This window comes from Cuculus canorus, chromosome 2, assembly GCF_017976375.1.
Source record: "Cuculus canorus isolate bCucCan1 chromosome 2, bCucCan1.pri, whole genome shotgun sequence".
Classification (NCBI taxonomy): Eukaryota; Metazoa; Chordata; class Aves; order Cuculiformes; family Cuculidae; genus Cuculus; species Cuculus canorus.
In genome coordinates, this window is record NC_071402.1 from 117,130,501 (window position 1) to 117,145,937 (window position 15,437).

Genomic DNA, 15,437 nt, shown 5'->3' on the forward strand with positions numbered 1-15,437 from the left:
TCTTGAAATATTTGCTCAGTGTTAAGCCACGTATTCATCTCATTTCAGCGTAGTTAGGCTGCCCATTAAGCATAGCATTAACAAGAGTAAATTCATCTGCTTAGGATGTGTTATCATCCCTAAAGCAGGAGTTCCCCATTTCTGCCTGACTATTTTCAGCTTATTGGTGGTATCATATTTAAGCAGCTGCAGAGTTAGTTTAGCTTGGATAACTTTTAAAGGGAACTGGGTGGAAAAAAAGGAGAGGAGCCTATTTCAAAGTTGTTTTGACTTAATGACCACTTTAATTCAATTGTTTTTACAGACAATAAACAGGACTGAAGAATGTCGGTCTGAAATCTTTGCCTTGAATGGAGAAACTTCACTGAACAAGAAGTTGGCTTCCAGTTTGCACAGGCGTCAAATGAATGCTTTTTTTTTTCTACCTTTCCCAATGAAAACAAAACAGTGTTTTTATGTGCTGTGCAAATGGTTCCGTCATGTAGTCTGACAATTTTATTTTTGCTATTTTTTTTTTTTTTTTTTACCTAAAGAAAAAACCCAGAGGAAAAATTCTGGGTTGACATTTCATCTGGACGAACATTTGAATTCAGAATTTACCTGGAGGTGTAGCTAGATTTTTTTTTTTTTTTTTAACAGAAAAACTGATGATGTCAAGAGGGAGCAAGTTGAGATGAAAACCAATTGTCTTCCTCAAAAATTAAGCTACTCTTTTTCTCTCTCGTTTTATTTTTTCCTCTTGTTTTAAATCTAGAGTGTTTTTTGAGTTTTTGTTTTTTTTGTTTTTTTTTTTTTTAAAGAAATGTTTAGGTAAGGTTTATCTCGAATCTTAATTGCCTTAATTTTAAGGACGTCAAAGGCTCTCAAGGCAAGCTGTCAACGTCTTGTTAGAAAACCCGAGAATGAATCGAAACTGCTCACACCGGTGCTGGTGCAGAAGTTTAATAGACTGAGTTTTTGGGGTGAACAAAAAACAAACTGTACAGTTTAAAAGAAAATGATTTTCTTCTTTTGAAGAAAAGTTGATGATAAAGGAACTGTGGCAACTGAAAGGATTGGAACAATGCTGGGACTTTTATGAACTTTGTCTTAAGTGTTGACAGAAAAAAATTCTAGAAGGCTAAAGCATTTTACAGTAAAGTTATTGAATTGAGAAAAAAACTTGCTGCATTATAGAGAATGCAGGGGTCTTTTTTCTTGCAGAATGCAGATTTTTTTATTTACAAAGCGTGATCGCTAGCAAAAGCATTAGTGCTTTTTATCTGCAGTCTTTTTTATGAGCTTTAAGAAGTTTTTAGTCTGCTTTGCTTGTCACATTGCAAAAACCTAGCTTAAGAGCATTAAAAAAAACTTAAGTAGATAGGAGCTTATGGTCAAAAAAGTGCAAAAAAAGCAATAGATAGAAGAAATTGTTGACAATTTCTGTAGTCTTTCCTAGTTGTGAACAAATGCAGCCTATGGATGGCCTATTTTATACCAAAGATGAAGTGACACCCTAACGCAGTCCAGAAGATAGAGATTTTTTTCTTTTTTTATCTTTATTTGACCTACATGGCCGGACCAGTTCTTACTTTCTTGTTTGTTTAAACTATCTTCCACTGGTGTTTTACATACTGCATATGTTTATAGTGGAAATTTCAGAATACTTGGTATGGGAAGCTTGTTGATGGTGTGCTTTGGAGAACATCCCAAAGCAAGAGGAATTGGGTTACCAACTAATCTGTCCAGGTGGGCTTCAATTTTGATGAGTTTTTCTGTTAAACTGCCTGATATTTGGTATTTCTACTGAAACAACAGTCTTCCTTCTGAATTCCGACATACCACAGATTCATTTCTTCACCTCAGTCTTTGTCATCGTCCAGCATGCATAGCCACCTTAATTCTATGTTTGTTTTTCACTGATTTGTTTGAATTGCCAGTTAGATGCAAGAGAAAGCAAACTTGATCTTTGTTCTCATTTTAGCTCTCCCATACAAGCAGAAATGTTAAAAATGATTTAGTATTGTCATGCAGGCAGGAAGTTAAAAATTTTTCTTCTCTGCTATGATTTCTGTTGTCTTAATATGTTGGCTGACAATCACTAATTAGTATGATGAGGCAAAAAAAAACAAAACAAAAAAAGAAAACTCACCAATTAAATAGAATCCAATGAAACCTGGTTTAGGAATGACACTTATTTTCCGTAGAGTAATCTTGATGATGGCCCTTAATTTTTTACAAACACACAAACAAACAAACAAGGTGAGAAGCAAATCAAAAGATGATTTTTTTTTTCCTTAAGGAGGCAGAAGAGAAGCAGCATTTAAATAAATACATACACATATATCTATATGAAAAATTAAACCAAACATTTTTAAACTTTCCTCTGTCCAGAAGAGAGGGGAAGCTTCATCACATTTATTGTGGTGCATTAGAGACAGGGTATCAAAAAAAACTGAAATGAAAACATATATATTGGATCAATCCAATTCAGCTGCCCAATTCTAAAAAGAGATTTGTGTTTCCCTAACCTGACTTTTTTTGGGGAAAAGAACACAATTATTTTTTTAAATTGATGAAACAAGATCATATTTTTTAACATGGGGGGGAGGGGGCTTCCCAAGTAAACGACTGCTAGGTATGCAACATAGAAAAGAGAGAAATGGGAGTTCATGTGGTTCTTCAGTACAGGAAGAGGGCCTGATTTTCAGAAGTGGTACTCTGCTTTCTCCAGAGTAGTTGTTGATAGTCAACACTTCTGAAAACCAGATGATGCCAAAGGAAGAGAACAACAACATCCACAACATGTTTTCAATTCAGAAAAAAAAAAAAAAAATCTCTTTCTGTTTCACGTGCTGTCTCATTACTTGTTACTTTTTGAAAATGGCACTTGAATTTTGTTGTTAGCTAAAGGTTCCCTCTTTCTTTGGAGGGCATATGAGGGAAAAAAATCAACCTAGCCTTATTTTCTTCCTTTCTACACGTATTCTCTTTCTGTCTCTCTTTGAATTCTTTGTACAAATAGAGATAACCCCAGGCACAGTCAGTTAAATATGAAATAAACACATTTGTTTTCTGTGTTAGTTCTAATGTGACACGCAAAAAGTCTCATTTAGTATCAACAATGAGGCTACAAGGTAGCTACCATGTGGCTGATGAATATGCTGAGGTACCTTCTGTTTCTATTCAGAACTCTGCTGCTTTATTTATACATTCAGAAACATTTTTCTTATTTTTTTCAGCAAAGTTTAACAATCTCAATGTTTTTTATTAAGCCAGGCGGGCAATACAATATCACAATGCCTGTCCCTTTAAAATGTTTCAAGTGCATTCTGTATTAGAATTGTTCCTTTTTTTTTCTCCATGCTTTAATGTTTAATAGTGTTTTAAATCAAAAGAAACAAAGTAAAGAAGTAGAGGAAGAAGAAGAGGAAAGAAAATGAATCCCTTAAATACAATTGGTCATCTTACTGATCCCCCAAAAAACACAGAACTGATACTTGAAAGTCTATGAATTAGAAACAATGTGAGCCTTGAGTATAAACAATCATAGATCATAAGGTAAGCAAAAAACTTACTTGGATCATACAAAATGCTCAGAAAGTGGTAACTCATTTGTAAAAGTTTAAGATGAGGTAAAAGAGAACAGTGGAAGAGCAACACACTTGCTGCGTGGCTGTTGTTATAGGACAGGAATACTTGGTGGCCTCTGTAATCTCAAACTGGTTTTCTTTATGTTCTGGCTGATAAGATTGTTGGAAGATTTATTATTATCTGTTTGTGCTTGTTTTCCTATTTTTGCTTTTTTTGAAGATCTGAATTTGTAAAGTCAATATCTATGTCTGTCTTACCAATTTAGCTTTAAATATCAGGAGGTTCCTGAAAGGTTGCAGAAATAACTCTAGAAGTCTAAGGCAATGGTGCCTGGCCCAGAGGTCTAGAAGTAACATCCAATCCATAAGCTGAACTGTGTATGTACTTTCCATCACACCTGAATTCTTGTAAATAGTCAAATCTGGATGTTCAGGTTTGGTATTTTTGTTTTTACCTTAAAAGAGAAATACAGATAGGGTGTCAGAAAATATGAATTATGGCTAGAAAACTCTGAATACCTGGGCTCGTCGCTTAACATTGAGGAAAAAAAAATGGATACAGTGGAACTGAAGAAAGTATTATATTTGCAGGTGCTGACCCGAGCGTAGATCAGGGCACTGAAAAGTGAGATTGCTGAGGGACTCTTCTTCCTATCTGGCTCTACTGCTGGTTTTGTAAGCACTTTTCACCTGTGACAGTCAGGCCTCAAATTATGAATGTCCTCTTATTGCCTTCCAGTGAAACAGACTCTTGAAATGTCCTTAGCTTGTGCTTACTTGTATAGTTCTGTTTACCAAGAGACTGCCTTGGTTGTGTTGGTCAAGAAATCCACCCTAATGCAGAATGAGGCATATTTGAGAGCAATTGCATCACATTGTATCATCTTCTGCTATGGATGCATGCCCAAATGTGGAAGATAAAGGCTGGTGATTAGAGAAGTGTGGGCTTAAACTTTCCATGGGCAATGGGCTGAAGCATTTGAATGGATTTTTACTCAAGTAAAAGTCAAACGAAGGGTATTATTTATGTATGTATATGTACCAAAACTCAGCAAATTTGAGGAAGCCTGCATTGTAATAAAGTTTATTTTTAATATGTCATAGTATTTGGGTTTATATTACGTTGTTTATGGTACTGAAGGATGAAACATACTAAATGTTTAACACGTTGCTGTACTTCATGATTTTAAGCTGGATGGTGCTCCTCATGCCCCTTCATTTTTAATGCTGAGATTGATGTGAGTAAAACAGGTTTAGATGGACTTGCTAAACTCCACCTGTAGCAAGAGCCATGCTGAAGAGTGATAATGTGCTTAAAGTAATGAATCAATCCATTTTTAGTGATGAGACCAAATGTGGTAGATGAAGATAGTACTGTTTGATACATGCATGGTCAAAATTTCTTTTGAAACTTTATTTAACATGAGATTTGTCTGGATATAAAAGAAGTGCTCTAGGATAAGGGATTATCCTGGTCTTTCTTGGTAGCCCACATGGACTAAGAAAACAGTCACGGTGTGATGGAAATGCAAAACAGTAAACAACACAAAGGCTGATATTTGGTGCATTAGTCTTTTCTGTATGACAATTGACTCTAGTAATGATTCCTTTCGTTTCTGATAATGCATTTACACAATCATGCGCGCACGCTTTCTCAGAAGGAGGGCTGAGTGAGCAGCAGACTTCTCGTCTTCCTCAGTGGAGCTGATTTCTAGAATCCCAGCAAGTAGCAAATATTCAGTGTAAGGAGAGTTATTTTCCCCTCAAAAAGAGCACTGACTTCTTCTGTATTGCTCCTGTCACCCAGATAGGCTGGAACACTGTATGTACCCCAGAGATTTATTCACCTTTGTGCCTCAAAGCAGGCAGAAGAGACGCTTTCTTCTCCCCCTTATTAACATGCGTTAAAATTGTCAGAGGAAGGCTGTAAAAAAGTAAATCCTAGTGTTGGTTTAGCTTTCCATGATGAGAAAAACTTGTGTTTATTTCAGTTGTTCAGTTCAGTTATTAATTTCCTAACAGTGACAGCTGAGTTCTTTCACCTTAATAAGAATGTGTAATGAAGGGAAAAATGTCAGCCTTTAACAGGTTCACAAATCCATTTTACCTTGTAGGGCCAAAGCCTGCAAGGTGTAAGCACCTTCCAAGATATGGATCTGTTGTCCTTAAGAAAGTATCTGCCCCGCATTAATTTTCTGCCTTTAAGTGTCTTTCTCTTGGATAATAATTCTATGAATTTGGTGAAATTTACAGTCAGTTATATTTTTAAAAGCCCAAAAATACAGCCTAGAGAAAAGAACATGATGTTTATGTAACTAAAGTATTATCAAATATGCTGTATTCCAGAGTGGAAGAAAATTCTACTATCTTTTGGAGGCAAAACAATTTTATGTAAAACCAGGAGGCGTACAGAATTCATACAGGAATTTTAAATTGTTTTCCTTTTTAAAGGAGAACAAATTCTGTCTGAAAGAAAAATCAAAGCAGTTTTGAAAGCAGATGAACGTCGTATCAAGAAAACATGCATCACACAAATGGGACAGAGGTTCTTTAAAGCCCTTACAGACCTCACTGTAGCCAAATGTAGAATACAAAACCTCTGTGATACATTAAATTATGAATCTTATTTATATGGGCATCTGTGTGCTGATGTCTCAGAATGTCTTTGAAAGATCTGTACTGCTATGATTTTATTTTTTTTATGTTTTCCATTTGTACCACAATCCTAACAGCTGCCATTTTCCCACTCCTGGGGCTTTCTGTAGATCAGTGGATGTTAGGTTTAAACTTCTGTTTTCTTTGATGAAGCTTTCAATAAAAAAATAAAGAAAGAAAAGAGCTGGGTGACTCTGTGTTCTTGTGGCACCTTTCTGCAGAGGCTTCCTGAGGCCATGGCTCTTGTGCTGACCACAGGGAGGGAGCAGAAAGGCTTCGCAGCAAAGTCTGCCTCCTCTGCATCTTCACCAAATGGAAGGAAAGAATTGGAGAGACAAGACAGCTCTGTTGCCCTTTCAGCAGCACAACCAGCCATGTGTTAGGAGGTGAAATACAGGAGAAAGTTTCTCCCACACCAGGATGGAGTGTTTAATACTAATAGTCTGCTGTTCGGCTCTCAGATGTGTTCACCTGCTAGGAGAACATTGCCTCTGTTTCTGATGCTTAAAGAGTGACTTCAGGGCAAAAGTTGCCACATGGAAGACAGAAAAGTCTTTATATATGGAAAAAGTGTAGCATAGGCAGTGGTAGTGCAAGCTATACTTCATCTTGAAAGAGAAACTAGAAAGTAAATTGCCTCCACCACATCTCACAGGGAACAAGAAAGCTATTTGGCTTACTTCCCCATGGCTGCTTCAGTCAGTGGCTCTCATGTTGCCGTGTTCATTTCTTCCCACAAGGGCTGTTTCTGTGATGAAGGCTAGGGTAGACTGGAAGTGTCCAGTCACTCTCCTCCCCAGCCAAGGAGCTTTATTCACATGTTGGAAATCACTGAGTGCTCCTTTTAACCTACCAGGAACGCAGCTGTCTCCTTCAGCACTAAACATCATTTGTGGGATTGCCTGCATGCTTTGCTTTTCATTCTTTTGTCCAATGAACTGTCAATAGGTGAGCTTCTTACTCCCTTCAGCCTAATCAGAAAAAAACAAACAAATCTTTAGAAGATGGAGGAATGGGAAGAGGAAGCGGGTGAGAGAATTTTTTTCAACTGCACCTACCCTGAAATGCCCACTGCTGCTGGTTGTGGTGATGGTGAGAGGAAGAGGAAGGCAGGCAAGAGGCTGAAGCTACAGCTTGCCTGGCCCTCTGACTGGTAGCTGAGGAGCCTGGGGAAAGCAGCAGAAAGTGGGGCAATTTGTCCCATCAAGACAGGTGGTGCTAAGGTGGTTTATAACTGATGCTCTGGCATTCAGGTTCAGACTTCTTCAAATTCCACTAACAAGGGTATCACTAACAACTATGGGGTTTGCGACTTTGATTTTGTTGTCTGTCAGTTGGGTGTCCAGGTACATGCAGGACCAGGCTGAGGGGGTTTTGCATCATCTTCCACAGAAATGCATGTAAAAAGGTTTTCTCCTCTCATCTTCCTGGTCCTGCCAACAGTGTAAGGAAAAAAAAAAGTTAATTAGTAAATGATATTATTGTGTCTAACACTAGGTCTCCTACCTATTCTATAGAATTAAAAAACAAGGACAAATGAGCTTTTGTAATGTGTGATGTATGTTGCTTCTGGAGGGAGACGGTTGTGTTTGTCAGCAATCTGTGTCTGGAATGGAAGTCCATGACTTTCATGTGGAGAAAGCCATTTGCTCTGACTGTCACTGCCTGAGATTTCAGGCAGAGGGGAGAAAAAAAAGGCAAAAAACCAGCTAGTGTAGAGTAAACTGAGGAAAACTCTGCACTTGCCACATTTAAATACCTATTATTCAAATTATTTTGGCTGACCAGAAATTGCAAAGGAAGAGCAGGGTCTCAATGTGGCAATAACCATCAGCAAACAGAGAAGCAAAGGTTCAGGAGCAGTCAGGACTGCAGCACAAGTTATTGAAAGTGGCAAACAAATCAAGATAAAAACCTAAGTGTTTGCCTGACTGTTGGTAAGCTTGCTGTAGCCCTTCTCTGTGCCTTGGCTCCTCACCCCACTGTTGTCAGTCTGGTCTTCAGGAGAAGACTATACACTATGCAACCATCTCTGTTTGACCTAGCAAAGCACAGGCCACAGTAATAAGCACTGGCTGGCAGAAGTGATCCTGAGGCTGCACGCAATGGGATGATTTTGTTTACTGATGTTACAATGTTCCTGAAGAAATGAACTTTGGGGCAAAGAGGCTGTGACCAAACCACTTCCTTCCTTTAAAAATTTTAAATGTAAACATCTGCCAAAAGCCTGCTCGCTTCTATCATCTTGCTTCGCACTGGTCCATCACTGAACTTGATCTGGAGGAACGTGAAAGATAACTAAATAATTCACTGGATATGGGCTTCAGTTTAAATGGAGGAATAAAAAGTTGATCTAATTTAAATGACACAGCTGTTTTTTAAAGTTGAACAGGTTTTATGGTGTGGCTAGCTGAGGCCCTAAGCTCAGCTGCATTGAAATACTGCTGAAAAAAATAGAAGTGTCTGAGAAAACAAAATTGAAAGCAGGATTTAAACCTATTATTTGACTTATTTCACCATTTGTTAACAGACAATATATTCTCTATCTTGTGTGGAATTCGGCCATTGATACACGGCCAAGTGAAAATTGCGTAAGCTCCTTGAACATCATTCCTGTGGGATCTGATCCCACATTTTTCACTCAGAAATAATTTCCTCTTTATTAACAGTTGTGCTACACCACACAGCAGCCTACTAAGATGTTCTCCTCCTCAGGCAGAGCAACTTCCACCCGGTGCCAATCTCATATGAAATACTCAAGCTCCTCTGAGCTTTCCACACATGATCTGATTATTTTTTAGTTAATCTTTGTGACACGTGAAGAAGGTGCATGGCTACCATTGAATCCCTTTTTAGTACAGAGGAGGCAGAAGCAGAGGACTGGGTAGATCTTGTCAGTTGATGATGAGACACAGCAATCATTAGCTGGAGAAAAGCAAGGAAGACGTTGTTTGAGCAAGATAAAGCAACAGAGAAATTTGAGTTCTTTAAAACTTCCCTCACTCTCTCTTTTTCTTGCTTGGGAGGGATGCATATCCATCCAACAGAATTAAAAATTTATATGTGTGTTCTCAGGTGCAGTATGAAGCCATTGGAGTAACTAAACATATGCTTGTCATCCAGTTCATAGCCACCCAAATGCTTGTCTGAGCCTTAATGTCCACTGCACAGTGAACAGAACTGAGTTAACCATCAGGAAAAATAATCTGATCCGATGCTCCCTTTCTCAGTTTGTGCTGCAAGCTCCTGGAGTGAACAGTTGTCTTCTTAACTAGCACCGCGAAAGCCTGGCTTTCTTGCTGTAGAGCTGAGTCTTGAAAAGACCCAGGAAGTTTCATTTTTGTGGAGTCTCTTCCCTGTTTCTCAGCTGTGCCTCTTTGGTATTAAGTCCTCTGCATGCCTCCAAATAAGCAAATAAATATTTGCTAGAGTAACACAAAGGGGCCCCATTCTTCACTGGGTACTCTGCAAACACATTAAAAAAGACATGTTCTGCTAGGATTATAAGGTGAAGCAAAAATGATCTGCTTAATCCGTTAAGTGATTCATACTTCTGCTAGACCCTCAGACACAGCTGAGTACAGTTGGCTTCGGCATTGCTGGTTACTTTCCACAGCAATAGCTGGCTATAGCACGAAGTTCAAGGACTGCTTTCCAAAATCCATTTCCCTTTTCACGTATTGATTATACTGTTAGGATGTGAACAGCTGTTAGCAGATGACAGTTTTGGGATAATATCCCATTCTTTTTGCTTAGAAGAAACATCTACTGCTGTTTAGAAAGATGTAGTGACACAGTAGTTTCAGCTGGTGAAAGTGCTGCCACCAAAATCATCTTGAGGTGTATGATTCACCTCTGTATGGCCTGAATGAGATATTTCTTCAATCAAAAAACTTGTGTTGGAGGCCTGACCGAGCTTTAAACGGTGCTCTGAGCTGGCTCTGATTTGTGATGAATGCTGTCTGTAGCAATGACTGAGGTAGAAGGCTGGTGGCAGGGTTTTTTCTGCCACACGAGACAGCTGAAATGCCTTTGTAGACGAGGGCCACACCTAAACATAACCTAGATGGGAACCTTTTTTCTTTAAGGACTTGTGCAGTGAGCTAACCATAAAACTGTTCCTTCTTGTGCCTTACTTTTGCATTGAGGGCAGGGGTTGCCTTGGAGGTGTTTTCTGCAAATGACATTTTCTCTTTGCTTCCCCTTTGAAGACAACCCTTTTGGTGCTCGCTGCATACTGACAGCGGTATCTGTGCTCCTTATGAGGAATCTGCCCCTGCGCAGAGGTGCAAGAGACCCCTGGGCAAAGAAGGTTTCCTTCCACATCAAGGACTTCCCTGGGCTGCAGCAATAATCTTTCCATTTGCTGGCCCTGGCTGTGTGAAATATGTTTATTAGTGTAATATGTTTCAGCTTTTATAGCCAGCTTCTCCTGACAGAAAGTATGAGAGAACGAGTCCTCCCTGTCCCCTCCCAACTGAAAAAAAAAAACGTGTCAGAAACTTCCTCCAGCTGTGGTGACCCAGGATCTGGGAATTGTGAAAGTAAAAAACCCTCTGCTCTTCAGCTAAATTCTGGTTTGTTTTATTATAATTTCCTTCTCCTCCCAGTTCACTTCCAGCTCATTTATCTGTCCCATCTGCATTTCGCATCCTGTCTGGCATGCAGAGTGTGAGCTTTCTGAGGTGACTGCCATTCCTTGCCTACACAGCACCTAGGAGAGACCTCCAAAAGTACCCGAGGTATGAGTGCCAAGGTATAACCACACTGGATTCTCGGCTAAGACTTTCTCAGTTATGTCTTTCCAAAGCATATTATTCTTTATTAAGCTTGGAAAGAATTCTCATTTTAAAAATAGGGCTTTGAACATCAAAGTTCACTGTGGTCATGTAGACTGTTTACCTGAGAGACGTAGCTCATTTGCTAAGTAGGAGTATTAAAGGCTGCGGCTAACCGGGAAAAAAAAAAAGGGTGAAAATAGACAAACTTCCCAAATAGAAGAGGTAGGAAATGACCTTCCTTAACTAAAAAGAAACTTCAGGCTAGTGCAGCTCTGTCCCATTTTGCCTCTCCTTGGTGGCAGCTACAGTTTAGGAAGGTTGAAACAGACCGACCATGAGTTGCCCTGGTGAATGAATTAGCAAATAATTTTGATTAATTCTATGCACAGATAAAAGGGAAAGGACAGAAGCAGGATGGATGGCTGAGGTGCACACAGGCTGTGAGGGAACAAGGAAACTTGAATGTCAGATAGCAGGACATCAACACCTGTCCCAGAAAATTTTCTCCTCCTCACTGTGGCACAGACAAGCATTCGCTTTATCAGTAACAAGGGCTCCAAAATATTGGATGAAAAATTTTATAGTAGGATTACTTTTCCTAGTAGTGATACCTACAATGATCCAAAGTAAATTACCTACGCAATAAAGTCCCAGTCCCTTTTGTCCCCTAACTACTCATTGTCTACCACCCCACCCCCCAGCACACACAGCCAGACTTTTCATCAGCACAGCTACACTTGACTATAGACATTAATAGAGAAACCGTGAAAGAGACTGCTGTAGCTCTGAGTATTTCAGATTTCTTTCTCTTGACTTTCTTGGTATCATTCATATTTTAGGTTGCTGATTTTCTTTTCCTCGAAAGATGATGTAGAGGTAACGTAATTTAAAATAATGAAGCTCAAAATAACCCCCCAAACTCCAAAAGAAAACAGTCACTTGAATTATAAAGGAGGGTAAGGTAGAACTGCACCCTGAAATGGCTTACTTCCTAAACCATAGAAGTAAAAAGAATTACACACTGTAAGAGTCACAATTGTGTGATAAGTTTGTTTTCAAACTAAAGTACTGACCAGAGGCAAGAAAGATAGCTGTTTTCAGTCCTCTACAAAGTTCTGCTTGATTTTTGCTCATTAAAAACCATTAAAATTTTATGCAATCAGGACTCTTTGTAACATTATCTTCAGTCTTCTTTAAACCAATACCCATCCTCAGAACTCGTGCAAAAAAAGAAAACTGTACAGCCAACAACCTGTCTCTTTCTTCCTATGACACTTGCTTGGTAGCAAGGCATATGTGTAAAATGTTCCTGTACATTTGATCTGCCTCACTGTATGCCAATGGGAACTTGAGTTTTTGTTGCCCTCATTTTTTAGTGGTTGCAGGTGCCATTTGGTGCGACAGACGCAGCAGAGATGTGATCTGTGGAGAATAAAAGGTATGCAAATTCAAGTCTCTACACAGGAAAAATGATAATATGTGCAGAGGGCAGAGAAAGACCTAAGTAGGAGAATCTTTTCACCAAAATGAGCAACAGGAAAAATTTTTGGTCCTCTGCCATAGCTTTACGGAAGAAGCCTCCAAACCTCCTTTCCTTGCAAGGCTTCATTGCTCCATTTGTCTGCACAGTAGCCCCTGCAGCACTGTCTCCACTTCCCACTAAATGCAGACCTATTCAAAATACCTAATGTTCCTATAGGTATTGAGCACTGAAAACACAGAATGCCGGTAACAGCTGAGTGTGTGCTAGCAGAGCTTGGTCCAGCAAAGCATGATTCCACCCTGGGCAGCTGGCTGGTCTAGTAAAATTCTCCTGGGTTCATGAAATAACTGACATGAAAGTGATATTTGGAGCAAGAAACGGAACTCATTTTTCAATTGACATTAAAGAGGAAATCATTTTAGTGTCAGTTGATACTGCCCAGGCACATTTTCAGTAATTAAGTCTTAGAAAAAGCAATGGAAATACCTATGAGGTGTGTTACGAATGAAGCCAGAAGCAACGTGTGAGAGGTGCCAGCTGAAGGAGTCCCTGTGCTTAACTTTACACGTAATGGGAAACCTCATATAATTCTGCCACAGGGGGAGCAAGGAAAGAGCAGCCCAGAAGAATCACTCATGGAGGAACCTGATTTATGCCTTTGAGTATGTTGTGAGGACATAGGAAAGTCACGAGTGATTTCAGAAGGAGAAGTGTAATGTATCTGAGAGAATAAGGTATTATTGTGATTTTAACTACTGAGGAACAAATGCCACTGTATATCCTCTCTTCCCTTAGTTTTTAAATGCTTCTGATCCTAGTCCTACCCTCCCTGTTGGCTCATACAGCATCTATATGTGACTTGGTTTGGGTTTTTTTTTCTTATTTTGTACTCTTTCACAATATTAGATTGCACGTCTGCATCCAGTTACAGGGTTTGAAGGTTTTTGAGAGTTTTGGTATTACTTTTTCCATATATTATTTTGCAACGTTGTAATCACTTCAGACATACATTCCATTATGTACAAAATCAGATGACTTTCCTACATTTTTACAACCAAAAACCACTGCAGTAGGACTCAACTCGACCCACAGGATAATCATATTTTTAAATTGGAATACCCAAATCCCTGAAGGTTTTTGTCTGCTATGTCTCCCTGACTGTCCTTGAGGACCCAAGTGAAATTAGTGTTTTCCTTCTGTCTCAGGCAAAGGTGGATATCTAAACTTACAAGGCAGATACTACCATATCCCAAGGTCTACATTCTTTGCTGTTGATTGCCTAAATACTTCCCAGATTAACAGCCCTTGATTTCCACAGTACAAATCTGTGCCACCACCTTTGAGCAGAGAGTTTATTGTTGAGTGAGGGTGCACAGCAGCACCCCAAAGAGAAGAGTGCACTGCAGTTGCAGGTGATCATGTTGCTTTGTCAACCTGCAAAGAAATCACTGAGACTAAAAAGAAACCCCCTTCCTTGCTTCCCAAAATTAGGACACCTTCTCATTTACTGTCAGCTTCTTCAGTCATACGGGAATTCAGGTGAGTGTTCATTAAAAAAATTGTCTTTAAATTACTTTTACAAGGTTTTATGAGGAAATTAATCAGCTACCTTGTTAAATTTCAATTCTATTTTACGTTCTGGCTTTCTTATAGCCACTAAGAGCCCAGCTCCCCTCCCAGTATAGTGGAAAGACAACATTCCTAAGAACTACAAAAGAAATACAAGCATGTTCACAGTTTTGTAATGTATTTGTCTATCTGTTAAGATTTGCTTTTTATAAATCTTTGCTATTTTCCTGCTGTAACTCTTCATAGCAGAACACACTGCTCTTATTTATTCTTGACATGTCCTGTATAAATTTATGGTTCTGCATCAGTAATAAGAATCATTAACATTAGTAACAGCATACATCACAGGATGTCCACTGTGATGCGTTCACCACTGAACTTGCTGAAACTGTCCTACAAATGAACTCCCCACATACTCACAGTAATTATTTCTGGGCATACACAGAAAACAAGGAGCTTTATTAGAAAAACTGGGGAAAATAAATGATGATTTTCTTCCAATGGATTATAATGATGGGTGCGTTGTGGGGAAGATTCTCAGTTACAGAAAGGCAGAAAGTGCAAACTATAGTTATTGAAAAAGGGTTTCCTTTCTGTAGGAAATGAAAGTTTGTTTTTTAACATTTTCTAGTCAGTCAAAACTGTGGACAAAGATTTTGTTAAAAATGTACCAAAAAATTGTGTCATGAAATAGTGTTTTTGTTTAGCTTCCATTCTTCCAACAACTACATTAGCCAATATATACAACTTCCCTATATTCATCTTTTATTTACATAAAGGAAAGAAATAGCAGGAGGAAAGTAATCTAACATATTAGAGCAATGAACAGTAAATCCAATTCTATACCCAGTAAAGTCAATAGGAATTATTCTGCTGAGTTCACTGGATACAAGAAACTATCTGTGATTTAGACACTGTAGTACAAGCAATGAGAAACAAAGGAACATGAGCAAAAATCAAGAGCTGCAGAAACAAGACAATGGCAGAAACAGAAGTCATATATTTTAATTCTTTTTTTTTTTCATTTTGATAATGCTGGAGTTTAGAGAGCAAGCAATAAATTTAATTTCCTGGGTATAAAAGTTTTTTAACCACAGCTCAAGTCCTAAAATCTTATTCAACTAAGATTTTGCTCCCTCTTTATCAAGAACAGCTGCCATTGGATTTAGATGTTATCTTAGTGAAGATGGGATTGTTGTTCAGTTGTATCACTCTTCTTCCTCACTGCCTTTCCATCTGCTATATGGAAAGGGTTTGATGGCTGTCAGGGAGGTGGATGGAGCCTTCTGAGAGCTTGACAATGAAAGCGAGAAGTGATAGACAACCACTGACTGCGGAAATGGAAAGAGAGCCTGGGGAAAAAAAAAAAGGAAGGAA

The 15,437-nt window shown here is 38.8% G+C and overlaps 1 protein-coding gene across 7 annotated transcripts in view; it reads left to right on the forward strand.

Annotated features, from left to right (window-relative positions):
- The window catches only part of RBMS3 (RNA binding motif single stranded interacting protein 3), a 725,855-nt gene extending 719,468 nt beyond the window's left edge, over window positions 1–6,387 (forward strand). For 4 of the 7 annotated variants that reach the window (XM_054058449.1, XM_054058450.1, XM_054058451.1 and 1 more), the window contains one exon: window positions 305–6,386. In XM_054058449.1, the coding sequence (XP_053914424.1) occupies window positions 305–311 (7 nt within the window). In that variant the 3' untranslated portion in view covers window positions 312–6,386. Of the gene's footprint in view, window positions 1–304 lie in introns of all 7 variants that reach the window. The other 3 variants (XM_054058446.1, XM_054058453.1, XM_054058447.1) reach the window with 1 other exon arrangement.
- Window positions 6,388–15,437: the final 9,050 nt, after the last annotated feature.